Genomic DNA, 25,932 nt, shown 5'->3' on the forward strand with positions numbered 1-25,932 from the left:
ACAGTGTCCTCACAAGTGTAGTCACGCATATCGTTTGTGTGTGTGCTCGTGTGTTTCAGTCTTTGGGAGGACCAGAGTGAGGAGATCTTATGAAAAATGGGGAAACTCTGCCTGGTCTTAGGGCTGTCTGAGGGGTTAAGAACTGGACTTAGGTTTAAGTTTAGTATCGTGTGAATGGAGGTCTTCAATTCAAACCCTCTGTACTGCAGCAATTAAGGGTACTGTCATAAAATCTGCATTAAAAACAAGCTGAAGGCAGTGCATTTGTGTCTAAAAATATGTAATCTGTCAGTAGTTATAAGATTTTGCTGATAAAACACTGAATGTACAAAAAAACTTTGCTATACATTAAACAAATGTATATCAACGTTCATAGGCAGTACTCCAGCAGGATGACCAGCGGGAATGAGCTGAAATAATCGCCTTAATTTTAATTCTCTTTTCATGTTGTAGCCTGGATGGATAAGCTCAAATATTAGCCATGCATTAATGTTCATTAATTCTGTTTTATGGTCTGTAAGGATTTGCCAGTGATTGTTGAATTTAACCTGCTGCTGAGTAACAGACTCACTGGTGACCACAGAGCCATTGATGCAAAGGCAATGAAAGGCTTATAATTCACTTACTTTACTTTGAAATATGCACCAATCGCAACAGCAAGTCAGTGTAAGAGCTTTTTCTTTTACCCAGATTTGTTTGTCACGTGGTTATTTTGGAATTGTTTAATATATTCGGTCAAACTTTTTAATGCCACTTTTAACTCTCACCAGGCATCCCTGCGACCACTTAGAGCGTGTATTATCACAACAGAACGTTTAACTTTCCTAAAAAGTCTTTTACTTTGAAAGTGCCTTAGAAAAGGACATGAATGAAGATGAAGAAAGGTGAAAAAAAAAGCGTCCTGAGTTTGGTTGAGTTTAATGAGGCCGCCCACTGCGCCTACACTCATTTGTTTTTCCTTCTATGGTTCCTCGCTGTGTAAATGCTGTGACGTCTGAGCTGCAACACGAAACATTTTGTCCAGTTCACACCAAAGCAACTGATTTCTCCTCCATCCAAATCTGGAATCACACACTGTTTGTTAGGGTTTTGGTTAGTTAAAATCCCCGAAAACCACCACATTGCACAGAGATGGGTGTGGGGGGGTTACTGGTTCCCCTGTTATAATACAGAGGCTCCTAACTCTACACAGTGACCCTGCTGTTAATTTCCTGCTTTATTCATGAAGTGTTGAACACTGGTTGGAAAGAATTATGGAAAAACAAGGCAGCTACTCAGCTTTTAATGAACGTTTTAACAATGTAATTTATTTAAGTGGAAAACAAAAGGTTAATATCAGAAGGATCAATCTGATTTTAAATCCTTTGAAACCAACCTGTGTTTAAGGCTCAAACCTGATGTGAAATATTTTATGATCCCTAAATTGAACTTGTAGAAAACAGTTTATGGAATATAATTCAATCTGAAGCATTGATGGGTCGTGATTCATCACTGATTTACTGTAAACAGTATTTGTGCTGTAACAGGATGCAGGATGAAGCATCTTTCTTCCTCTGTGGATGAAGGGGGGGTCGGGTTTATGCAGGTTTGTGTTGGAGCGCAGATAATCCAGAAAAAAAGCTCATTCTGAAAGTTATCACAGCTTGTTGACTGAGCCTCAGCCCCTCGGAGAAATGTGAACCCCGCAGGTTCCAGGAGGTTTTGCCAGGGGAGGCATTTGGGCACCACTGACCCGGTCTCTGAGGTGGAGCATGACCACACCCCCTGTTACTCACCGCGTGTCTATTGGCTGTCGGGAATTATCTGGTGCCTGCATGTGGCTGCTGTCAAGGCTTTATACTATTAAAACTCCCCAAACTCCTCTTCCTCCACGACACTTGTTGCTGCTGCCTGCGCACCGCCGGGAGAGGCCACCTGAACCGCTTCAGCATTTCCTTTGGGATTTCCCGCGGGGAGTGATGAACTCCATCGACCCTCAGTCCCATCACCAGCACCACCAACACACCTCCCCTACCGTCGGCTCTCTCCCACCTAAAGGCGCCCAGGAGGCCCCGGACATGGCCGCTGTCTACTGCGACAACTTCAGCAGCATGTACCACCAGCAGAGCCTCCAGGGCGCACAGAGACCCGCCGGCTACGGCCTCGGAGATTACGCGTCGTCTCCAAACCCGTACCTGTGGCTCAACGGGCCGGGCGTCAATTCCTCCGCGTCCTACCTGCACGGGAACAACCCGGCGTCGTTCATCCCGCCCTCCTACGGCTCGCAGCGGCAGTTCATAACGAACTCACCTGGCTTCGGCGGGCCCGACCTGGGCTGGCTGTCCATCGCCAGCCAGGAGGAGCTGCTGAAGCTGGTGCGGCCGCCGTACTCCTACTCCGCGCTCATAGCCATGGCCATCCAGAATGCGCACGAGAAGAAGCTGACCCTGAGCCAGATCTATCAGTACGTCGCCGACAATTTCCCCTTTTATAAGAAGAGCAAAGCCGGCTGGCAGAACTCGATCCGGCACAATCTGTCTCTGAACGACTGCTTCAAGAAGGTGCCGAGGGACGAGGACGATCCAGGTACCGTGAACGCACCGGCAAAAATGATATCATGAGTAATATGTGGTGTGATCATGTGGCTTTTAGGTGCAGTTTGCTTAGCTGGAAGTCTCCGTGAGGTTGAATTAGGTGGAGAATTAGGTGAGCATGAATTAAAATGTGGAAAAAGAACAGAGAAACGTGTAATAGTAAGCATGAAAACCCGCTAAAATCAGTTTTATCATAAAACCTTCAGATAAATCTCATCAACACTCAACTTAAGTTATGATCTGTAAAAAAAAAAAAAATCCTGTTATTAATGCTTGGTGGTCATTTTCTGATTTATTGTAACAGCAACACGTTATTAAAATATAACAGAAGCAGAGACCTGAGCTGCTGCACTGTAAAAAAATAATACATTATAAATACTGATCTAGATATTAAGTAATTCCAAAGAAATTTTAAACAACAAGTAATAGCACAAGGCAATTAAATTAATTTTAAAGGCCTGTTAAAAATTACAGATACAGATTTACTTCTAGAAAGAATGTTTTAGAAATATTTCTTTATTATTACAGTATTTATTTTGTCTCGATACTGAATGATGCTTTAATGTACTGGAACATGCCTGGAAAGTTGTTTTCTTAATCTGAACTTCAGTCTAGACCAGAGTGACAGGAAATATGTTATTTATTATTCTTCCCTGAAACTGAGTCCAAAACTTCAGAAAATGCACAAAACAACAAGAAACATGAGATAAATGGTAACAGTTCATTTGAATAAATGGGTTAGAAGTTCTGCTTTGACAAACTGCAGGAAAAGGCCAAAAAAAAGGGGTAAATTTAAGTAAAATGAAAGATTATGTTTTATTTAGCTCTATAACTTTGATATATTAGACCCCAGAACTTCTAGCAGAGTTTCAAAGTAAAGGTTCATTCAGCAAAAATTGAAATAATGAGGTTGTTTTCTTATTTTTAATTACAGGAAAAGGAAACTACTGGACGTTGGACCCGAACTGTGAAAAGATGTTTGACAACGGAAATTTCCGCAGGAAAAGGAAAAGACGGTCCGATCCCAGCAGCGCAGGGGGAGCGGCGGTGGCAGCCGCGGCAGGGGCCACAAAAGTGGAGGATGGCAGGCAAGCGGTGGCGGCCTCATTGAAGCCTTCCGACAGCCCTCAGCTCCTGGGGCCGTCCTCTCCGGAGATGGAGGCGATGAACGAGAACCACAAGAGCTCGTCGTCGTCCTCGCCGCCCGGACTGGCCTCGGCAGCCCCTTGTTTTAATAACTTTTACAGCAGCATGTCCACGCTCGGCTCGGGGGCCCCCAGCCGGCAGGGGTCCCTGGGACTGGTGAACGAGCTGTCGAATAGGAACATTACGGCCCTGAGCCCGTACCACCTGAACCACGGCGGGCAGGACACGGGGACGTCAGAGCACGGCGAGGGCTTGCATTTCAACCGTGGAGTGTACTACAACACGTTTGGCGGCGGGCAGAGCGGACAGTTCAACAGTCACTTCTACAACAGCTTCAGCGTCAACAGCTTGATTTACCCGCGGGAAGGCACAGAGCTATAGGAGCTGATTCAGCACGCCGTCCTCCGGTTCAGGGCCTCGCCGCTCGGCGAATCCCCCCCGAAACACACAAAAACACACATGCATGCGTTTCGGCAGAGAGGTCAGAGTGCAGGCTGGGTAGCAGCTTCTCTGCATCACGAACACTGTGCAGTTCACTGGAGAGATTAGACGACGACAGAGCATTTTAGCTAAACTTGATTCAACTTGACGAGCACTCAAACGGAGGAAACAGCCGCCGGAAAGTCAAACAACAAGCGAGCACTTATCTTTTTTCTCCTTTTTACCACTGTATCAAAGCTCCTACTTTGCTCTTAACGCTAAATATACCTGCAAAGTACGACGACCACTGAGCACATGTGTCTTTTCTCATATTCTCAACACCTTTTTCTTTTTTTTTTACCTTTTTTGGCAGTTTCAACAGGAACTCTCCCTGTTCTTGTGGTCGAAACCACTCTGTCATGTTTAAGATGTAAATGTACATTTGATAGTTCGCCAGTTTTGCCAAATCTAGCCCATATTTCTTTGGAGTGGCCAAATTCTTACAGCTGATCGCAAATGTTGAAACAACTCGAGCCTGCCAAAGTTGCCTTTGTGAGACCGCCATTACCTCAAAATGACAATCACATGAGATGAACGTGCCCTGCCATGAAGGGTTCACCTGTATACCCACACAGTTTCCAAATGCAGTAACAATTGATTTAATACCAATATGATCCCAGACAGGGCTTGCCTTATTTTTATATCCTCCATGTTGACTAAAACCACAGCACTATGGCTCATGTAAATACATGTGGACTTGAAAATGTGTATTTTTGTAAATTATAAAGATAGTTTGTGACTATTTATGCTATTTATGCTGATAGGCATTGTTTTCTACTGTTGTCTGAACATAGTTTGATTCAAGCAGAAGTGAATGATATTAGCTTACAAAATACGCCGAAAACAGTATCACTAAAAACCCAGATGTCATAAATATACTATATCTTTATTAAAAACTATATGCTATATCATGGTTTCTCTCAGGATTCAGTGTGACAATCATTGAATGGCTTTTGTATCTATTATTGTCTTTTTTTTAATCTTTATACAGTACATACAGCTTACAGGCAGTTTCAACTGTGACTATTAATAAATATCATGTGGTCTCTATTGTATTGTCATGCATCATTTTCAAATAGGGCATCAGTTATTATTCAGGGCTTCATTATCATCTGAATGAATGCACACCCCGAAATTTACTTTATTCTCATATTTAATTAATTCTACTCCACTTCAGCTCAATGCAGCCTCTGACTGTTTGTATAAAAACAACCGAATCATGCATGAGTTGGTTCCTGCAGGCCGTCTTTACTATAACTTGTGACGTTACCTTCAAATAACCTTTAATTTACGTGGTTTTAACCGACAATGTCAATACATTACCAGTGCTTTTTTTTTTACTGCAAAACCAGGCTGCAAAAGAATTCATAATCCTTCAGTCTGACCCGCCTTCATTACGGTTTTACGTCTGTCCATAACACCAAGTTTACGTTTCATGATGTGATTTAAGCTCAAGTTCACGTCAAAATGAAAACAAAGTTAATCTCTTTTCTTCCTGTCGGTTGAGCGACGAGCATTGAAGGAGTCTCAGAACACAATTTTGTTGCTGAAAAACATGAAAAAAGTTATTTACATATTGTCTCGCTTAGTTTTCTGTTGCTGGGAAGGGGGAAGGTTGCACACTTAACTCTGGTCGACCCCCATAACCGCCTCATCTGTTGCCGCTAAGACCCTGAATGAGAGCAGGGCGAAAGAAAAGCTCAGCGAAATGAATTAATAGAGCAAATCATAAGGAAAACGAGGACAGTGTTTGCATACTCAAAGTAGGAGTCTTTTGGTGCGCAGGTGGTTCATCTTAACCCGCAAAAATGTGTTTGAAAATTAAAAAATTGAACAACAAATGTATATTTAGTTGGTTTAAAGGGAGCTTTTCTTTCCAGGAAATTCCTTTTTTCTCAACAATTAATACATTTATATTGCCTAGAGTTCTGAAATATTTCTATTTATTAAAGCTCTATTCACTGAGCAGATCTTATTTTTTTATGAAAAAGTATATGTGAGTCAACAGATTACAACCTCCAACATGCTTCAAAACTTTTCAGTTCGCTCCGTCCGGCATGTCGCTTTGACAAAAGTGATCTATTTCTCAGAGTTTCTTCTCTAAATGTGTTTTTTTTTTCTTGTTTCTGACTGAAAAAAGCGCCACGGCTGATGCCCTCCGACGTGTCTTCCAGCGCCACAGGCGGAGACGAGCCGTGCGTGGAGGAGCTTCGGAAAAAATCAAAAGGGAAAGTTCAAGTTTGGAGGCGAGCCAAGCTGCCTGCAAAGACACCACAGTTCACAGACGTCTTGATTCAGAAAACAGAGAAACAATAGAGGCATTGTCCTCAGTCCTTCACGCCAATCCCCATGTATCAATTAGGGACTCTCTGAACAGAGGTGAAGATATCCCCCTTAGACCGACGGGGTTTAAGCATCTCTTTTGTGCAGTGTTTGCCCCAAATTGAGAGGAGGCCATCTTGCTTTTGTTCCTGCTAAGAAATGACGCATCGAGAAACTCCCTCTGTGAGTGTTTGCCACCCATTGTGCAGATTAAGGACGATAATTTGATAATTTATTTCGTTTTCATTCTTTAGGATTCACGTCATGCATGTGTTCAAGAGTTATTGCGTGAAATCGATATGATGGTGCTGCCCGTTTCGGCCCTCTGTGAATTTAAATAGTGGATAATTACGGTAATAGCTGGTAAAAATGTGGAAAGCAGCCTTGTTTCTGTTTTTTATTCAACAGAGGATCTAAATGTAGTTGAGGGGAAAATCCCATAATTGTCATTTGATACTGATAAAACATCATTCAAAGTATTTCACCTCATGTCACGCACTTGTGTGGCCCATGTCTAATTAATCATACTTTCACTTACTAATTAGGACCTATGAGTTGAGCTCCTAACTTTGTAGCCAAATACTCATTCTGCTGTGATCTAATGGGCAGAAGCATCACAATCCACAGCTCACAGTATGGACCGCTGACATTGATTTGACCGTTTTGCTGGTCTGAACCGTGAGTTGTCCCGTCTGTGAGGAACTGGTCTGCTCTCGAGCGCCGTCCTGACATCCTGAACGACAATCTGATGACCCAGATCTGACTGCAGAGGTCAAACTCGGTTGTATGCGTCGCACAGACGGTCCAAAACTTTTCCACTCTGGCAGACTGCACCAGTGCTGTCTGCTGAATGAGGACCCCCGCTGCCAAGTGTGAGCTTCTCAATTAGAGGGGATCCACTGACCCCAGGCTCTGTTTGATCACCTTCTTTTGCGCCTGGAACATCAGGCACCCCGTCCTAATTTGGCTCGAGCGCGGTTCTATCGGGTGACATTTGAAAAGCGCCATTGTTGGTCCGGCTGGGAAGCAGGTTGAACACGGGACCGCGGGTCTGCTATTTCGATGGCTCACTGTATACTGTAGGTTCATGTCCTAAAACGACCCCACAGGACCCCCAACCCAAATTGTTCCTCTGATAATGGACAGTGAACATGTGACGCCTCGCTAATGAGAAACATCTTAGAGGGGGTACAGAAAGCAGCTATTCGGTCTTGTCAGCGCGTTTCATGTGAGGGGCTCAACTTCATCAGGGATCTGCGATGTTAAATAAGGACAGCAGAGTGATGTAGCATCAGGCTGGAAGCCAATTTCAGGACACGGGCATCAATCAAACCACGATAAACTGGGTTTCCATCAGAGTTTAACACACTTTGTTGTTTACATCCAGCACATGCAGAACACACTGAATGAAAGCCTTTAAAATACTTTCTAAAACTGCAGTAAAATCCTCATTTTCAAATGATTAAAATACATTTAATCACAAAAAACCTGAGCAAGCGCTACATCAAGGTGGTTCCAAAATAGGACAAGAGTAGCTGTTTGAATTTCACCTCCCAAAAATCCGACAGCTTGATGGCTTTAGTTTGCACACAGCACACCCATGATCAACTTATCAGTCAGCCTGTGGTGTTTTCTAAAACTTTACCAAAGCAGTAAAAGATCTAACAGTGGAGAAAAGAGTAAAAACAGCTTAAGAACCTGTTCGATCTGTCGCATCCTGCTGGTGAACAGGTGACCCAGACTTACTCTGAGGTGTCTCACCTGGAAGGATCCTGCTGGTTTCAGCTCCAGTTGAGAAGCTTTGTCACATCTCATCGACCCTCTTTCTCTCCCTGTATTTCTTCATACTGCCATATTTTCAATGGAGGCAAATGTGCCATAATGCAACTTTTAAATACTTTAAAGGTGCAATATGTAGAGAATGGGCCAACTGTTGAATTCATACTCCAAACAAACAGGGGGCAGCGTATCACCAAAGTAACCATTTAACTGTTGCTAACTGTGTCTGTTGTTGGCTAGTTAGCTCAGTTAGCTGTGTAGACCAGAACCAGACCCAGGCTAGCTGGAAAAAGAACCCGGCTAAGCAGCCTCACAGTGAACATGGCCGGACCAGGATTGAAAACGGCCCCCCGAGACCAATCAGTCTGACGAAAGGGATCACACTTCCGAAGTGATTTAGAGCAGCTCCGACCAGGACTCTGATTCCAGGGTGAGAGCCACGTCTGCTAGCTGATTAGCATGCTAACTTAGTAGATAACTGCAACACAATACAGCACAATACATAGATGCCATTGACTTCACGTCGTCACATTCTATTTATAACTTTAAATCATTTTTTTAATGTTTTATTACTCATCATATGTTTTGCTTTTAAACTACCATAAACTAGTAACTATAGCTGTGAAACATATGCAGGTGAATACAAACCACAATATTTCCTATTTAATTTAGTGGGAAATATTAATCATAAAGTGGAAATATAAATTTGCATAAGAAGGAAATAAAACTTCAAATGTGTACTAAAGTAAACTGAAGTCTAGTAAATGTACGTAATCGTACTCCGTGACTGGTTTTCAAACTTGCTGTTTTCTTTTCATTTATTTTTCATAATAAGTTTAAAACAAGCAGAAAACGGAGGTGTAAATGTCAACACGTGCACGTGAAGGGAGCGTGCACGAGCTGTGTGAGCGCTGTGTAAAGTTCACGTACGCTGATGCTGTCCAGTTTCCAGCCTCTGTTAGACCTGCATCAACTCTTAAAACAAAGAAAACAGTGAAGAAGTGGAGGAATGAGAGTGTGGGGGGGGGCGTAGGAAAACATCTTGATGAGTTGTGTCCGGGAAGGAGGTTGAGGTGGGAAGGGGGGCAGCGGTGAGGGTTGATCGCGGGGTGGCTTGGGGGGGTCCTGAGTATGATTTGATCCTGGAAGGCTCAATTAAGTGGTTCGTTTACCCCTCGTGTGGAGCTGGTGAATTGGAGCCAGGTCAGCTCCGGGTTGAGGTGTTGTTCATTATTTTTCCGCCTGTCGGATCCCATGAGCGGCCGCTGGAGACGGTGGCTGCTCGGCGGCCGAGGAGCAAAGGGCCTGCCGGTGGGGTACGTCAAACACACTCAAAGCCTCTCCCCTTGCCCGGGGGATTATGATCAACAAAGCATGTCCCACACCTGCACCGGCCAGCACAATGGAAACTCCGCGGGCCAATGGAGACGCAGGGAGAGACCAGTTATTAGAGTCCCCCACCAATGAAATGGATTACATTAACCCCTTCTGTTGTTGTTCCTCCCGGAGCTTAAACATCGAACTGACAGACTCCACATCCCATTGAGACAAAATCCCGGTAACACTTTGTTACAACAGCTTTATTCCGGTTTATCCACCAATGGGGAAGTATCGTGTCTCCACTGTTAAACTGTGTGATGACTTGGTGAAGTGTTGTAAAGCTGTGGTGAAACTCTGGCCGGACGGCTTTACTTACTGTTGTTGACAAAGTGCTGAAGCAAGTTAGTAAGAAAAGTACAAAGAACAGACTTTAGTTGGGTTTTATGAGTAATAAACAGAAATAAAACCTCATTGTAGAAAACTAAACTTCAGACTCTGTAGGAGGCAGCTTCAGAGTGTGAGGACGACTGTTCAGTTTATAATTAATGTCTCAGGAGACAGCCGACAACATGTCCATGGAGCTGCAAGGACTCCTCAGCGTGTGAGGGTGGAGTCATTCAATGAGTGAGTCAGGTGTCCGGAGCTCTACAGGTAATCACGAGGGTCTTAAAGTCATATTCCATCCAAAAATCTCTTGTTTGAGTATCAGACGCTTCCTGTGGATGTTAAAACAGCTGCAAGGTTTGTGCTTCACGAACAACAGAGGCAGCGAGCACCTTAAATTCAGTGCGGTTGGAAATGAGGGGAGGGGTCCCAAGCAGAGTGCAAACCGGGGACGTTGCTTCTTGGCTGGCTCTGTAAACCGAGTGAAACCAGAACACCTTGGTGACAAGTTTCTGTGGTGGTGGACTCATGTTCATATACAACTAATAAGCAATATATTACGTTCAGAGCCAATGTTAGTTTGAGGGAGTAAAAACACTGAATTTTAGATAGCAGGTGGCAGAATCTGGAGTCCATGTCAAGACTTTGGTTCACTTTAAGCAAAAAAAGCATTTTGGTTAAAGTTTGGGAAGCATCATGATAGCTGCTGACTCTTTCTGTAATAAAACAGACCATGATCTTTCCCCAACAAGTGCTGCCAGCGCCAAAACACAACCATAAAAAGTTGAATAATGTTACAGTCGTACAGTAAAGAGACAAATTACATTTGTTGTCAGTAAACACACGTTGAGTATCAGCATTTTTACAGCTTGCCAAGTACTTTAATTAGCAGCATTTCCCATCATGTTGATAGAAAATGTAATTCAGTCTGCACTATGTTTCCTTTCCTGTTGTAATTTGTTCTATATAAATATAATTTGTAGGAGACAAGGCCGCAGTATGTATCAAAAAACTCACATTTTCACCGAACTGCAGCTCGTCTAAATACACCTTAGTTTCTGTTCTCACGTATTTCCCCTGTGGAGTTGCTCTGCAGGCACATTAATCGCTTTGCGCATGCAGGAACACCCGCATCCTTCTTGGCATGAAGCTTGTTTTGAGTCGATGATGCCAAGCTGCAACGTTTAGATCTGCGGAATCACCTCACTTCAACATAATATAACAAAAGTGGAAATAACCTCCCGCGAAAGAATAATGAGTCTGGAGTCATTTTGATCGCTGCCGTTGAGAATGAATGAGAAGTTCATCGGCATGAGAGGAGATGCGGTCGGATCTGATTCGACTCAGGTGAGATCAGCAATCACGCCGTTAGAGACAAATGGCTGTCAGGCAAGCCAGAATACAGAATATATTGACTGGTGGTAGGAAGTCTCTTTAGATATGTGCAATATGCTCTCAACAATCAGCCCAATGTGGTTCATGGTTAATAGAGTGAAAAACAGCAGCGTGGTCCTTAAAGATTATTCTGCTTTATCGCTCAGTGCTGAGTCAGAGCATCATCTGACCATCTTAAGCTTCGATGTCATGAGCTGCACGGCCGTGCACACGTGCTACACTGCGCCGCGCTGGAGCAAATAAGAATCTTATTCTTCCGTATTCTCCATGTCCCGTTCCTCAAAGTGCGTCAACAAGTAAACAGCGTTGTTTACCCGTCGCTGTGCAGCGGTAATGCAGCCTGTGAGTGTGTTTGGGGTTTGTTTCAGATGTGTTTTGGAACAACAGAGCGGGAGGATACTCAAATATTTTCGATGAAGGAGGGTGTCAGTCCCCAGGGAACCCGTCATGGGCGAATTAGACCGAAGCTCAGAGGAATGCACGTCGCTGCCCTCGTCCTCACCCCCCACCCCCTCCGCTCACACTCTCCCTCCTCCCTCTCTTTTCTGCTTTAATTGGGCCCGTTCTCTGGCACCCATCCAGATCACACTGTCACTTTACGCTGCGTAATAAGCTATTAGCCCCGGCCGGACCGGGCTCCGCCGCCACCCCGCGCTAATCGACATGGACGTGGTCATTGTGTGGGACCGGGACTCAGGACAGCACAGTCCAGCTATTGTTATGGCCTGGACCTCGGAGCCCTGGACGCCCATGCCCCGGCTCGCAGAGGGTTGAGGCGGGGGGGTGGTGGTGGTGGGGAGGTAAACAGAGGGGGAGATCAAGGAGAGGTGAACTCGTTCTCACTGCCCCCTAGGAAACAACAAAACAAACTGTAACACCTTTGGTTCAGCCGTCTTGCTTTGGCTAAAATATGACTTTCTGCCGTGTCTCAAAACAATGGAGCACCTGTTTGAAAATTAGACCCCCCCGTCAGCCGAGACCACAGCAGCAGTTAACAACACAGCTCATCTTTAATATACGTATCGGCTCCACATTCAGAAACGTTTAGAATGAAGATGGACTTTAAGAGCCACATGAAGCAGATTTTTATGGGAAAACACACTTCGTTTAGCATTTTCTGTGTAGTTTGTTCACATGTTTCCATTATTCAGGATCACTGAGACGACAGACAAGCATATAACAGACACAGCACTGTAAAACTGACTTTGAATCCTCTGGTTACTGTGTGGATTAAAAACCAGCTTGAGCTAAATGCTAAAACTAACATGCTCACCGTGGTAACCCGTGCCGACCAACCTCACCTCTCCCGGCATTTACGATAATCCCTCATCTGAAGGTAATCATAACAATAATGCTAATCATATAATACAACTTGATATGCATTCATTACTTATCTTTGTCACTAAATATTGATAATTACCCAGAACTGTTGCTGCCGTGGTCGCCGTCCGCCATCGTTGTTGTCATCAATACAGCATTGCATTGTGGGATATGCGTGCCTACGTAGTGTCCAGTGTTTGCATATGCACCTCATACTACACTTTCAGACATACCATAAAATCTCCTTGCATACTCGTTAGTTTGTTTGTATGGAGTTTTGGACAGAGCCACAGACATTTCCACTCATAGATGTTAGCATGCTAGCTAGCTTCCGTAAATTATATGTAAATAAAGGCAAGTGTGTGAGCAACAGCCTCTATGTCCGGGGAGGGGACCACTGCAAATACAAGTTATTAATAGTTCATTTAAGTTTTTACTCTTGTTACACTAATGACACAAAGCATTTCACAGAAGAATACTGTATATTTTTACATATTTGTGCTCCACAAAAACTTGCAGACCTTTGATCAAAGTGCATTTCTGGAGTGCAGTTTTGCTCTGCACGATGCGACTGAGGAGGGATCCTTGCTAACCCATGTTACATCTCTTGAACAAGTCCCGACGCCTCCAGGCTGAAAATTAAGGGGTTAGATGAGGCCTTGGCGCTGCAGCCCGTCTGAGGCGCTAATACTTGCACACAGCCTTGGCAGGGAGGGAGCTGTATTTTATGTTGGGGATGTACAGACTTCACATTCATCGTCGAGTGTCAATCTCTCATTTGTCACCGGGAGGAGATTCTGAACTTCTGATGCAGCAGGATTGATGTACGGTGCGGGCACATAAATTAAATGCGAGGAAGTCTGTTGATAGGAACAGTGCTTAATTACCCCGCTGGAAACCCAAATTGTGAAGTCTTTTTCAGGGTTTTGTGTTTCGGGATATCAAAGATGTCGGAGTCTGTTGGTGTGTGTTTGGAGGAATGCTGCAGGGGAAGGAGGGCAGGCTGGGACAGAGCTGTGAACAGGTGCATGATGGGGTGGGAGTCCAGGGAGGAGCCCCTGCGGTTCAGGATGAGATTGCCAGTGGGAGCGATTGTGGCTGGATTTTATGGTGGGGGTAGGAGGTCTGCACTTGCACAACTTGGGAAGAGACATTCGAGCACATTTTGTCAACTTTCATCATGTTTGTGAAAAATGTGCGTTTGTGCAAATTTCAAAAAGTGATTGTGTGCAAACAAATATGTCTAAAAAATTCAACGTGAATCATGAATCTCAACCATCTGCTTCTATCTATCTATCTATCTATCTAAGCCCCCTCTCCATTGCCACACACATCCTTCCTGCCTCCACCCTCTAATCCAGCCCCCTCTGAGCTCAGGGTCCCGGGGAAAGGTTCATCCAGAGGGCGGAATCAGCCTCCATGGCAAAGTAAGACTTGAGGGGGTGGAGGGGCCTACAGCAGGGCGGAGGTTCAATGTAATGGGGTGTGTATGAGTTTGTATGTGTGTGTGTGTGTGTGTTTTGAGGAGATTTGTTGGGGAGGGGCTGTGAGAGCAGGCGAGAGCATCAATCCTGATGGCACCGAAGAGGCAGGATGGTGGGGTCAGGGTGTGTGTGTGTGTGTGTGTGTGTCGGAGGTTCACTGGTTCTGAGGTTCCTCACCCACATTTGTTTGGGTTCACCGCTCTGAGGTCACGGCCGAGCCGCTGGTCAGCTCCCGGTCGCGGCGGCTGGCTGAGGCCACGGATTCTGGAGGGAAAGAAGCCAACGAAGAGGCAAACTGCAGCCGTCTGGAGCTGCACCATCCAAGAAATCTAAGAGACACGGAGGCCTTAACTGAAGGGGTTAACTGTAATGATGCTGCTGCATCACTGGCCTGCGTGGTTCGTGAACGTCTTAGCCGCACGGTTTCTAAAGAATTGAGTAAAACTAATTCATTGTAGTGAAACGTCACGGGTGAGGATTTTCCCGACCGTATCGTGGCCATTTTAGGATAAAGACAACAGCTTGTGGTTTTGGATGTTTAAGCCAAGTGTCTGTGTTACATAACAAATAACCGTTTTCCGAAGTTTTAATTTCCAGACTTTCATGGATCCTGTTGCTTTCCATTTCTTTTCGCATCATCAGATGTGAAACTTGCTGAAGATCAATTAAAATAAACGGCTGATTTATCATCTTAGTTAAATTACTGTCATCAATTAGATTTTATAACACATTTCATGATTTCACCATTTGGTATCAAAGCAGGTGCACATTTTTAAAGCCTCCTTGTTAGTGCATTAAATGATGCGCCTCAACTAAGTCCTCGGTCCAAGCTACAGCATGTTAATTGAATAATCAAACCTGAGGCATAGCTATGTTTTCTTAAGGATCAAGCAAAGCTGAGACACTGAGCCTGCCATATCAATCAAGTTCCTGCAAGTCGATTTTCGTACCGTAATGAAATGAACTGAAGCCAGTGGCCACCTGGAAGGCAGGAAATCACTTTAAACCGTTCACACCTGGAAACTGCCTGCTGCAACCACAGCTGGCAGCTCCGCTGGCGCAATTAGAGGCTAAGTGCCTTGCTCAAGGGCAGCAAAGTGGTGGTAATGAGAGAGAGGTGTGATGCTGGAGAGTGTAACTTCTGCTCAGAGACTGACAGAGTTACGCCGAGGAGGAACAGGAAGGGGAGTGGCTGCTGCAGCAGTTTGTGTGTGTGTGTGTGTGTGTGAGAGAGAGGGCGTGTGTGTATTGTTTACAGTTTACACAGCAGCACATTGGCAGAGCATCAAAACCATGTTGCTTTTTGTTATGAGGTAAACACAACCCCCAACCCTGAGGCAGGGCCAGGACAAACAGCAAAGCCCCGGGAAGCCGCCCGGCATCCATGATACCCCCGACGCTCCAAACCTCCAGCTCCAGACTGCTATCAGTGAAAAAGTCAACATCGGATCTCTCCAAAATCACAGCAGCTTGCTTACAGGATGCGATCATCCGCAATCTTTTCCAATCAATTCATGCTCATGCTCATATTTAGAGTCATCCACTGCGAGCAAATGAGGCCCAGGTGCCCCCAGCTGCAGAGTTTAAGGTACAGGCCCTGCTCGTTCTGTCAACCGTTGAGTTAGTCTACATCCTCCTGAAATAGTGAAACACATTGCTTAAAAACACTTCTAATAAAGCATTAATGTCACCTGTGTGTGATATAATAGAACAGAAATACCTGGAAATATGTTTCAGCTTTGAAGAAAGATGGATTCAATAAGTTTTTTGCAAGAAAATACTGTACTCTAGCTTCCTGTGATTCCCCCTCACAGCCACAGTGACCGCTAAAATCACATAAGCTCACTTTAAAAAGTGAGCAAGACCCTAAAAGAAATATGGTACAAGATGAAAGAAACGACAATAACGCACAACAAGTTGTAACAGGATAATATTTTTCAGAGCTTACCCTCTGACATGCAACAGCAACACGTCCCTGACCCATACAACCTGTTGCATATTTGTTAAATGTGATTTAGCTCCTTTTTTCTGTCTTTGTGGACTTCTCTGATGCTTCTCTGTCAAATCAATGCTCTCCTGATGCGTTTTCACTTTAATTCAACAGCGTCTTGAGGCGGCTTTCTGTCTGAGCAGGTCACAGCCTCTGGAGTCTTGGTGAATTTGTAGGCCACCTGATTGAAACCCACAGAAAGGGAAAGAGGGTTATGGTCTGGGGGCTGAGTGTGTGCGTACTGAAGGGGGGAAGAGCTGGAAAGCCCCCAGCGCAGGTGCAACCCAGGGCCATCCGCGACGCTCCGTCAGCTTCGCGCCGGGCCAGCGAGGGGTTCAGACAGGGGGGTGGAGGGTGAGATCTTCTCACCCCGCTGGCCTTCTTCTGCGAAGCGGAGCTGGTAATTTGGACAGAAAACTGGATTTGTGCCCAGCAGAGCCTGGGCAGCGAGGCAGTGAAGCAGCCAGCGGTCGGGGCTCACAGCGGGGGAGAGGGGGCTGAACTCAGGATGACCAATATGTTTTCACTCATTCATTCATCCTGCTTTTCCTCAGAGTGCCTCTCCTCCCCCCTCCTGCTCTCTCACTGTACTGATCCACTTCTCTGTGATCGGCTTAGTCTGCCTCAAGTCCTCCAGACGGTTCATCGACTCCATTGTTACCAGTGCATACCAGTGGAAATACAGTTTATCTCTGAACTGGGCAAATCTACGGAAGTCCACAACAGCCACGACTGCAATGACCTTTTTAATGACATCATTATCTTGCGGTCACAATTATTTGTTTGTCTTTAAATAATCAACCTCGTTTTCTCGTAAAAACGCGTTTATTTATCTCGTTATCCAACCAAAAAAAAACATCTTGAGATAACAGGATAATTGAACATAATTTAAGCCTGTACCATGACTGAGGTACAGGCTGATGCTTGGTCATTTTCATCTGCGATCAGTTATCAAGACGCCATCAGTGCGTGCACTCCTGATCTCCCATAAACATTAGAAGCAAGAAGAGGGAACAACCTTTAGTTTTCTTGTGATAATGGGTTTATTATCTGAAGATAACATCATTAAAAAAAATAATAACTGCCAGCACGGCCTTTCTTGGCTTCTGTATGTTTCACACTAAAACAAATTCTTAAAACCAAAACATTTCTGTAGAAAGCCAATTATTAAGATAGAAGCGTCTTAGAAAAAATCAGACTGTGACAGGATAAAGGCACACTGAACACCAGCTACATTCACAGAGCCTTCACTCTCTGCTAAAGAGCCGTTAAAACAAAGAAAGATTTCATAGAACAATGGTCAGGCTTCAGGGACGAGAAAACGTAGTATTTGTTAAAAGATGGAAACCTATTAACTGCGTTTGAATGTTAAAAATAAAAATAAAAAAAAATTCCATAATACAGACAGAGATTTGTATAAAAAGTTACTAAAAATATCCGTAAAACTCCTCTCTGATGGAAGTAATCTGCTCAAAATTCATCCAAATCGCTCATTTTACACAAATCACCTGCAGGTATTGTCTGTACTTTATTGTTATGATTGAATCTAATATAAAAAACATGTCACTTAGTCAGGGGTCGTCATTTTACTCAACAATAGAATCAAACTACCTCTGTGCTCAGATTAGGTCGTTTATTTGCGTCCGTTATCAAAATGTGACTTGAATATTTGCGTCCGCTGCCGGCTGCTGTAACCTGTCAGGTCCAGTGTCGCTGGAATCAACGAGCCACAGATTACGTAATCCTCCTTTAAAACACTGCTCTTTTTTGTGTCAGGAAAGCAGCCTTGTAGATTCACCTGCCAAGCTTTGTTAGTCAGTGTGAGGTCTCCATCTGCCAAGGCAGGCACAGCGAAGTAATAGAAGGTAATAAAGCACCCCGTAATAGAGCATCGCAGAGGAGGTAATTACAGTGAGGGCCGCCTCTTAAAGGGTTGTTTGTAATGATTCATGGTTGCACAAATGCAATTTTCATTGTCAGTCCCCTCTCATCACTCGCTGCTGCTCGCCTGGATCTACAGGTAACCTTCCTCTCACCTCTGCGAGGAGCATCTCCACCGCGCTCTCCAGGCACATCGAACACGTCGAACACGCAGAAAACTTTCCATTCACTCACACGGTGTTCAATCTGATGGCAGTTTCTGGTAGCACTGTAGCTTCCAGCGAAAGCCGCCGCTTTCATCCCACGCACCAAACCGCCCCCATCCTGGATATTATTATTTGCTGCCGATAAACAACGAGCAGGATGATTCAAATGTACAATCTGACCCATTTTGCATGCGCGAGCTTGCAGACTAGAGTTCACAGCCACGCAGATTTAGGTGATAACAGCTCAGGATTAGCAGACTGTAGTAGCCTGCAGTTGCTATGGGATAAAAAAAACAACTTAATGGTCGAAGATGTTCCTCATTTTATTTAATGAAAGTTTTTTAGGGTTGATTATTGATTATTTCTTTACAATAATACAACCTGAACAGCATATTACCAATAATAAGAAGAATGAAAATAAAAAAAGAAATTGTGTTTTTATTTCAGTAATTATGAGAAGTTATTTGCGGAGGCTCGTTCTTGAGCTACAAATCTGTGCTAAATATTCCGAACTCTTTGCTAGCTTTTCCCCAGAGCTTTCAAACATATCTCTTGGCTTTCTTCAGCAGATGGAGCTCAGAACTGAGCTTCTGCCATGCAATCGCAAATTGTGGTATGGGATACAGACCCCATTTATATGAGATGAAGAATGCTGGGATGTGGTCAAAAGCTCTGGAAAAAATAAAGCCAGTAAGTGAACCTTTAGTTTAGAATATTTTATAAAGGTGATTTACAAGATCGACTGATTCAAGAACCCTCACTCCGGATATTCCTCAATGAACTGCTGATAAAAGGAAGTGAATTCATAATAATAGCAAAAACTGCAGAGTGTTTAATTGTTGTTTTTAAAATTCCACAAAAGCACATTTGACTTTTTTTGTCTGATGTATTTTAAGGTCATCATCTCTGCCCCCAACTCATCTCTGATCCCCCTGTCTCTTGACAACCCTATAGGCCTATTTGTCACCACAAGAAAAGCTTCCGAGCAGCCCGCAGAACCCCCCTCTTCGTCTTTAATAACCCGGGTTCGCATGAGACGTCATTCATGTTCAGAAAACCGCTCAGGCGGGCTGGAAGAGACTCGCGGCGGAGCATGCAGCAGCACACCGCCACCGTCTCTTCCCTCCGCATCCTGGCCCCAACCGAGACCCAGACATCAAAGGCAGGTGGAGTGAAACCATGAAATTACAGGTAAGGTGTCAATTACCCTTTGAAACCAAGCACTCTCCAAATCCAGGCAAGACCCAGCCGGTCCCTGGAATTAGAACAAATAAAGAGGAACTGAAGGGAGAATGGCAGAGAAGGAGGGGGGAGGAGTGGAGGAGGAGGTTTTACGGGCCGTGTTGACAATATAGCATCAGTATAAAAGGTCCTAATTCAGCTTTAAATTACCCCCCTGTCCTCCTCTACTCGCAGCGTACAACCACCGCCTGTTTGGGCGGTGTGAGAGTGTCTTGTCTGGGAAACAGGAGGAGAAAGGACCGGTTGCGGGTAAAATCTGCATCGGCACAATTGTTTTTACTCACCCGGACTTTCTCCGGCAGAGTTTTCGGTGTAAAAGTAATACTTTTCTACACAATTACATCTGCGTCTCACTCACCCACCCTTCTCTCCGACACCCGAGACACATTTCTGCATGTAATGGAGGGTAAAACCGATTGAACGCCTTCTAATTTACAGGTTCAGCTTTTTATGAGAGGCATAAAAATCTTTATAGGGTATAATACACTAAGTAGCATCAAATTGTCAGTTGTTAAAGTTTATTTTTGAAGAGGGGAAGGCATGAAACCAATGCTTGTCTGACACAAAATACAGATAGAAATTAATTAAGAAAACCTAATTTTTGATAACTACTGACACGGAAATATCTGTAGTCAACACCAGCCTTACAATACAAACACAACAATCTCGCATTTCTCTCAATTTAACAATACACTTGATTTATTATTTTCTCATAAAGAAAACTGTCACTGTGGGAATTAATTGAATTAATTATTGTTCTCTCTTGGCCTCTCTCGCTCTCGCTGTCTCTCTGCGTGCCATGAAGCCAGTTGACAGCTCATGTGGGAAAAAAATCCAACCACAGCTTTGGGTTACACAACACACACCCGCCCGCTGAGCCTCAGACAGCGCTAGCCCGGTCCAGCCCAGACGCTGCAGAACACCCACAACGCTTCCCCGCCCCCGGCCTGCCCTCCTCTGCCAGGTGGCCCGCACCGAGCCTGGCTCGGAGCTATCGGGAGGAAGGTGAGGTCGGCCTGGGAGGAGGAAAACTCCTTACAAATCGTCTGTTTACAGTGTGTTTATGTCAATCTGAGAATATGCAACGTGTCTGAAATGTAAATAAACCTGGGAAAGCTGCTGTGGTGATATCGATTGCTTCCAGTTTGGATGACAGTGAACTAGATATAAAATGATCTTGTATGTTTTTAAACCCTGCTCGTCCTGCTTGAACTATGCAGCACACAGTTCACATCATTCTAGTGATTTACAAGCGCATTTCAAATCAAATATACACTGACAGGTTACGTTCAGCACAGAAAAGTCAAGTTTGTGTATCAGTCTGTGTATATAATTCCAAAAAGTTAAGTTCACTTTAGCTTCCCTGGTGATGTTTTGATAAGCGTGATTTCACCTTATACTGGATGCCACATATAAATACACTTAGTGCATATTACTGTTGCACTGATACTGAAAGTTCATCCATTTCATACCTGAAATCTTTACAACGTAAAGTGGTTTCAGATTTTTCAAATAAGCTGCCACTAAATGGATCTTGTGCTGACATTTTTTGTCCACTACAGTTTCCGAAGTCAACTTTTCGTTCGCCAGGTGGCCAGAAACCCGACAAACGCAACAAATGATCGATCACGCTGCTCCGTGCCTGCTGAGTGTGTAAAAAGGCAGTTTAACCTATCGACTTAATGAGTGATAATAGCCAGCGTCAGTGTCGTGTTCAACACGTCCCAGTCATGGGAGGTTTAAAGTGTAAAAACAAACAGAAATTTGAAGATTTACAATAACATGACAACTGATGTGTGATTGGTCTGAAAGCTGGAGAACAGCTGCTGACTGGGCGTTTGGATCCTATACAGGATCGTATATGTGATGAATTTAAACAGAATATTCTTATTGTCAGTTGACAACTAAACTTCCTGATTTCAAGTTATGCTAATGTTTTCTTTTCGTCTGCTGTCAAACAGCTCATCTCGTCTGCTGTATGTGAGGTCCTCTTATTTTTCCATGCATTGTGTAACTGTCTTGTAATGTGCCAGCACCAATTAATTAAGTCGAATTCCTGGTGTACCACTTGGACTTGGCACGTATACGTGATCCTGACACAGAGCAACAGTAAACAGGTTGAAGTCTTGTTAAAAATCTCAATCATAATTTCTTCCTGTAGTCATAAATGTAGGCACCGTTTGACAGTTACCATGGAAACTACAGACTGTATTATGACAGCGTGCCTGACAACCCCCACAGCAGAGACGGAGGGTAAGATTGGGATCCCCCTGCTTTTTCGGTGCTAAGTCCTGCCTGAGGTTTTAGTTTCTGCAAGCTAGTTTTAAACTGGACAAATTGCACCATTAAAACATAACAAATGTCTCAGGTAGTAAACTCTAATGATGCGTAAATCCTGTGCCATCCAATCAAAAGCAATCACCTGAGTAAACAAGCAGTCACTTTAGCATCATTAGCTATAACTTCCAAATATAACTTGGGCACTTTTTGTTATGTGCATAACAGGGGACATACGTAGCTACCGTATGTTTTAGAGCTAGCATTAATGCAGTTTAGAGTCAGAGAGAAATATCTGAATGTACTAGCTAGCTGGTGTCATTTGAGCATTTAGCAAAAAGTAGGTATTAGTTTGACTTATATAGCATGTATTTTAGCGTTAGCGGTGTTCATGCATTTTAGAATGAGTGGGATTAGCTAATTATGTTAGCTAGCTAACATAAAGCAAAATGGTTGTATTACTTTAATTTATTCACATATAAACCCATGGCTACATGTGTGTGATCCAGGGTTAGTTGGTGAGTGGGATTAGCCTATTATGCCAGCTAGCTAACATTATTTGGCCTTAAGGGAAATTGTATATACTACTTTCATTTATTCAATGCGCACACCTGGATAAATGTGTGTGTTTCAAGGTTAGCAGTAGTCATGCAGCTTCATTGGTGCAATATCTGACAACACTAGCCTTGCTAACGTTAGTAGCTAATTTAGCAAAACATTGCTGGGATAATGGGCCGCAATGTGGGGTGTATTGTTATTTTGTGAAATGCAATTTAAAATCTTTCAGCATTATATCAGTTTTAAAAAAAAGTTCATCAAGTGTCAGACCGGACATGTCAGCCATATTTTATATTGTCTGTTTCACACTAAACGGGTCACCAAGCTTACAGCCAGTTCACTAAATAGGCTATGCAACATGTGGCGGCTACTGGCTGCAGATATATATATAGTAACAACTCGCTAGTTTGTGTGACGCAACCTAATCTAAGAATGTGTCCATTTCTATTTAGTTGTTATCACTCAAGTTTTGGGTGTTTCCGGTGTCTGACTTCCTGTCTTGGTAGACCTGCTCTCTGCAGATTGATGCATCGTCCGTCAAAAATAGACTCAGAGCGGAGATATGCTTCTGGGATGGTTCTGAAATGGAATCGCTTCACGCTCTGTCAAATTGCACGCAATGTCTAGAATGGCGATCAGCTCAATCATAAGCGTGATGTGGACGCTATGTGCCTGGTGGAATTTAGGGGTTACGCGTGGAGCCAGCGCTCTTGCTCAAAGCCTCTGCATAAGAGGGGGGGAAGTATATGGCACTTTTGAGCCATCAGATATCATAACCCAGATGTTATGATGTGATCCGCGCATGAAACCGCGACCTGTAGTGGAAACATCAGCTCAGTTTACTTACAGTTACAATCAGATGTTATAAACAGGCAGGGTGTTTACAAATGTTTTAGTTGTTAAATTGACGACTTATATCCGAGTGAATGTTGGAGTGTAAATATGGATGTAAACAAACTAACAGAGAGGACGAGGCAGACAGAGCAGACAGCACGTCTGTCAGCGGCCTGATGACAATAATAAGTCAGGTTCATAAACAACTTCCCCTTATTAAAGACTGCTGTGATTCATTGTGGGCTGCGGTCTGCAGCTCATCTCAGCCAACTGTTTTATGCGTGCGCCACGCTGAAAAGTTGTGTGTGGCATAGTTTCCAGCGTGCTGCGCCAAACATCTGTCAATTCATCTGACACTTCCTAATGAACGAGGTTTGTCTCTTTCATCATCTGGTGGCTGTGCCTCGCCTTGGACACTGCTGGCTCAATACCGGGCAAGGATCCTTCTTTTAAGTCAAAATGATGCGCTGTATGATCATTCTGTGACAGGCAGTCATTCCTGAGAGGTGTGTGGGTCGGGTTTCTTTTTTAATGCATTTCATTTCTCTCCACAGCAGCGTCAGCGTGCAATCACACGAACTGGGTCACCTACCTGGTCAGGAACCCTTGACTTAACTTTTAAAGGCATACGTAACGTACATAACTAGCATGTTTTTTTTAAGCCAAACCATGATGTTTTCCTAAACCTGCACCTGAAGTGCAACAGTTTCACAACGTTAACCACATGTTTATTATTGTTCTCAGCGAGCTTTATTTTTAAAGCGTGACCAGCTGTTGCTGAACAGACCTTGTATATTTTTTTATTGCTAAAATGGCGTTAAAGGACTCATCAGTGCCTTAGATAATGACAGGCTTTTAGATAAAGTTTCAGTAATAGTTGCTGGATGTATCAAAGTTTGAATGAAAGTATGTTTAGATGTATGTTCGCCTGATTGACAGCTGCGTCACCGAATCACAGCCACCTGTGGAGCTTTTGCATCCACTAACCAGCAAAGATAGAAACAGTGAACGCAAACACCAACTTCACTCATGTTTCTGATGGATGAAGGTATCTTTGCCAACAGCCACAAGTTTCTAGAATGTAGATGAGGCACCAGAATTATTTACCAAATACTGGCCCAAATAAATAGATATATTCAGGAATATGCTTTAATATGGTACAGGATGTGTGTTTTCTCAGAGTTAGTGTATGTTTTTCACTAAAAGATGGTCTTTTAGCGTGTTTTTGTTGGTCTTCTTCTCTTAAGGTGTATAATCTAGATTTTTTTTTTTTTTGGCACCTGCAAACCCAAAATAGCTTAGAAAAAGCAAATTAAGATAAAGTAAAAAAACAAACAAACAGGTAGGTTGATGTGATTTATTTCTGTTCATGCGAGTGGAGCGCATGCCTTTACCTTTGTCTGACAAAAGTCACATGGGGTAACCCTTGATCAGGTAGTGTCGTGTGAACTCGCCTTTGTCTGGGCTGCACAGGTAACGACGAGTGAGTGACACTTTTTGTCTGAGTCTGTCTCAGAGGGGAAGAGATGCAACGTCGAGCCAGGGGATTCACAAACAACACGGGGCTGGAAATCAAAGAAGGCCGGGCGTTCGCTCAAACGAGCCGTCCCGCCTCGCTGACAGACGAGGTGCTTCAGCGAAGGAGCCGTGAAAAAGCCTGTCGGTTTGATGTCGCTTCTCTGGTGTCACTCACGCACATTTAGAGGCGTTTCGAGATGGCTTCAGTGTTGACATCTCTGTTAAAGCTTCTGGGCGAATGTGAACAAGCTCTCCAGCTGCTTGCCTACGTAAGTGGCTGTGTGTGGTGGATTTCCATTTTATGACTCAAACATAAATTACAGATAGAGATTACAAAACATCACATCACTCGAGGTTTGATGAGTAAAACGGAGCTGAAAACACGTGTTACCACAGATAAACCCAACAACATCAAGTGCTGGAACACGACTGTACGAATATTTTCACTCTCTGGAGGTCTGTTGTTGTTCTCGGCTGGGACAAGACAGCTGGCCCCAGTGCTGTGCCCTCACATCGGATCCCCTTATTACAGAGACTCCCAGCAGTAATGGAAATAACCTGGGCCAGGTAGCTCGACAGGCCCATAAATCAAACCGGTGTTCGGGGAGGCGGGGTGTCGGGGAGAAAAAGTAGGGTGAGGAGCAGCAGGGAGGAGTGTCCTGTGCTTGTTGACAGGCTCGAACGAGGCTTGAGCAAACAGGCTTTTCAAGGTGCAAGGAGCTCAGACAGACGAGCAGGTAGACGAGCAGGTAGACAGGTTAGAAGCAGGGAGACCGGCACAGAAGCCTGAAAGTAGTTCATTTGCAGCTTGTGGAAATAAAAAAATACTCTATCAACAGCAGCATAACAGTAATGTATCATTTTCTGTCTTTATTTCTTTCTTCATTTTGTCTGGTGTGCTGGCTGGGTGGGGTTTGCTTCATCAGAGCGGTTCAGGGGGTGGGGTGGGAGGAGTGGGGCAACTCACAGTAAGTAGAGATTATTGCAAAGCGTGTGTCTGATAGTCGATGCTCCGTGCTGAATTTCTTCTCAGACAGTCACAGCCTGGTCTGAGGGTTTAGGGTTATTGATGTTCAAGCATTAACTTCTCAGATGCCCAATCACAAACGCAATTTGCAATTACAGCGTGCAGAAATAAACAATGATTAAAAGGAGCAGCCTCACACAAATTACATGCAATTCAGATGTTGGATCTTTGCAGTCATTGATTAAATAAGACTCTA

The 25,932-nt window shown here is 44.0% G+C and overlaps 1 protein-coding gene across 1 annotated transcript; it reads left to right on the forward strand.

The window, feature by feature from the left end:
- The first annotated feature begins 1,925 nt into the window (after positions 1 to 1,925).
- foxi2 (forkhead box I2) lies at positions 1,926 to 5,181 on the forward strand. Its single transcript, XM_041953680.1, has 2 exons — positions 1,926 to 2,565; positions 3,508 to 5,181. The coding sequence occupies exons 1-2, from the start codon at positions 1,959 to 1,961 to the stop codon at positions 4,098 to 4,100; spliced, it is 1,200 nt and encodes a 399-aa protein (XP_041809614.1). The 5' UTR covers positions 1,926 to 1,958; the 3' UTR covers positions 4,101 to 5,181.
- Positions 5,182 to 25,932: the final 20,751 nt, after the last annotated feature.

This window comes from Chelmon rostratus, chromosome 15 (assembly GCF_017976325.1).
Source record: "Chelmon rostratus isolate fCheRos1 chromosome 15, fCheRos1.pri, whole genome shotgun sequence".
Taxonomy (NCBI): domain Eukaryota; kingdom Metazoa; phylum Chordata; class Actinopteri; order Chaetodontiformes; family Chaetodontidae; genus Chelmon; species Chelmon rostratus.

Bases quoted from the DNA above. Each gene is read 5' to 3' on its own strand.
- foxi2 (XM_041953680.1), top strand. From the start codon at position 1,959: ATGAACTCCATCGACCCTCAGTCCCATCACCAGCACCACCAACACACC. The intron at 2,566-3,507 runs GTACCGTGAACG...TTTTAATTACAG, and splicing joins GAGGGACGAGGACGATCCAG to GAAAAGGAAACTACTGGACG.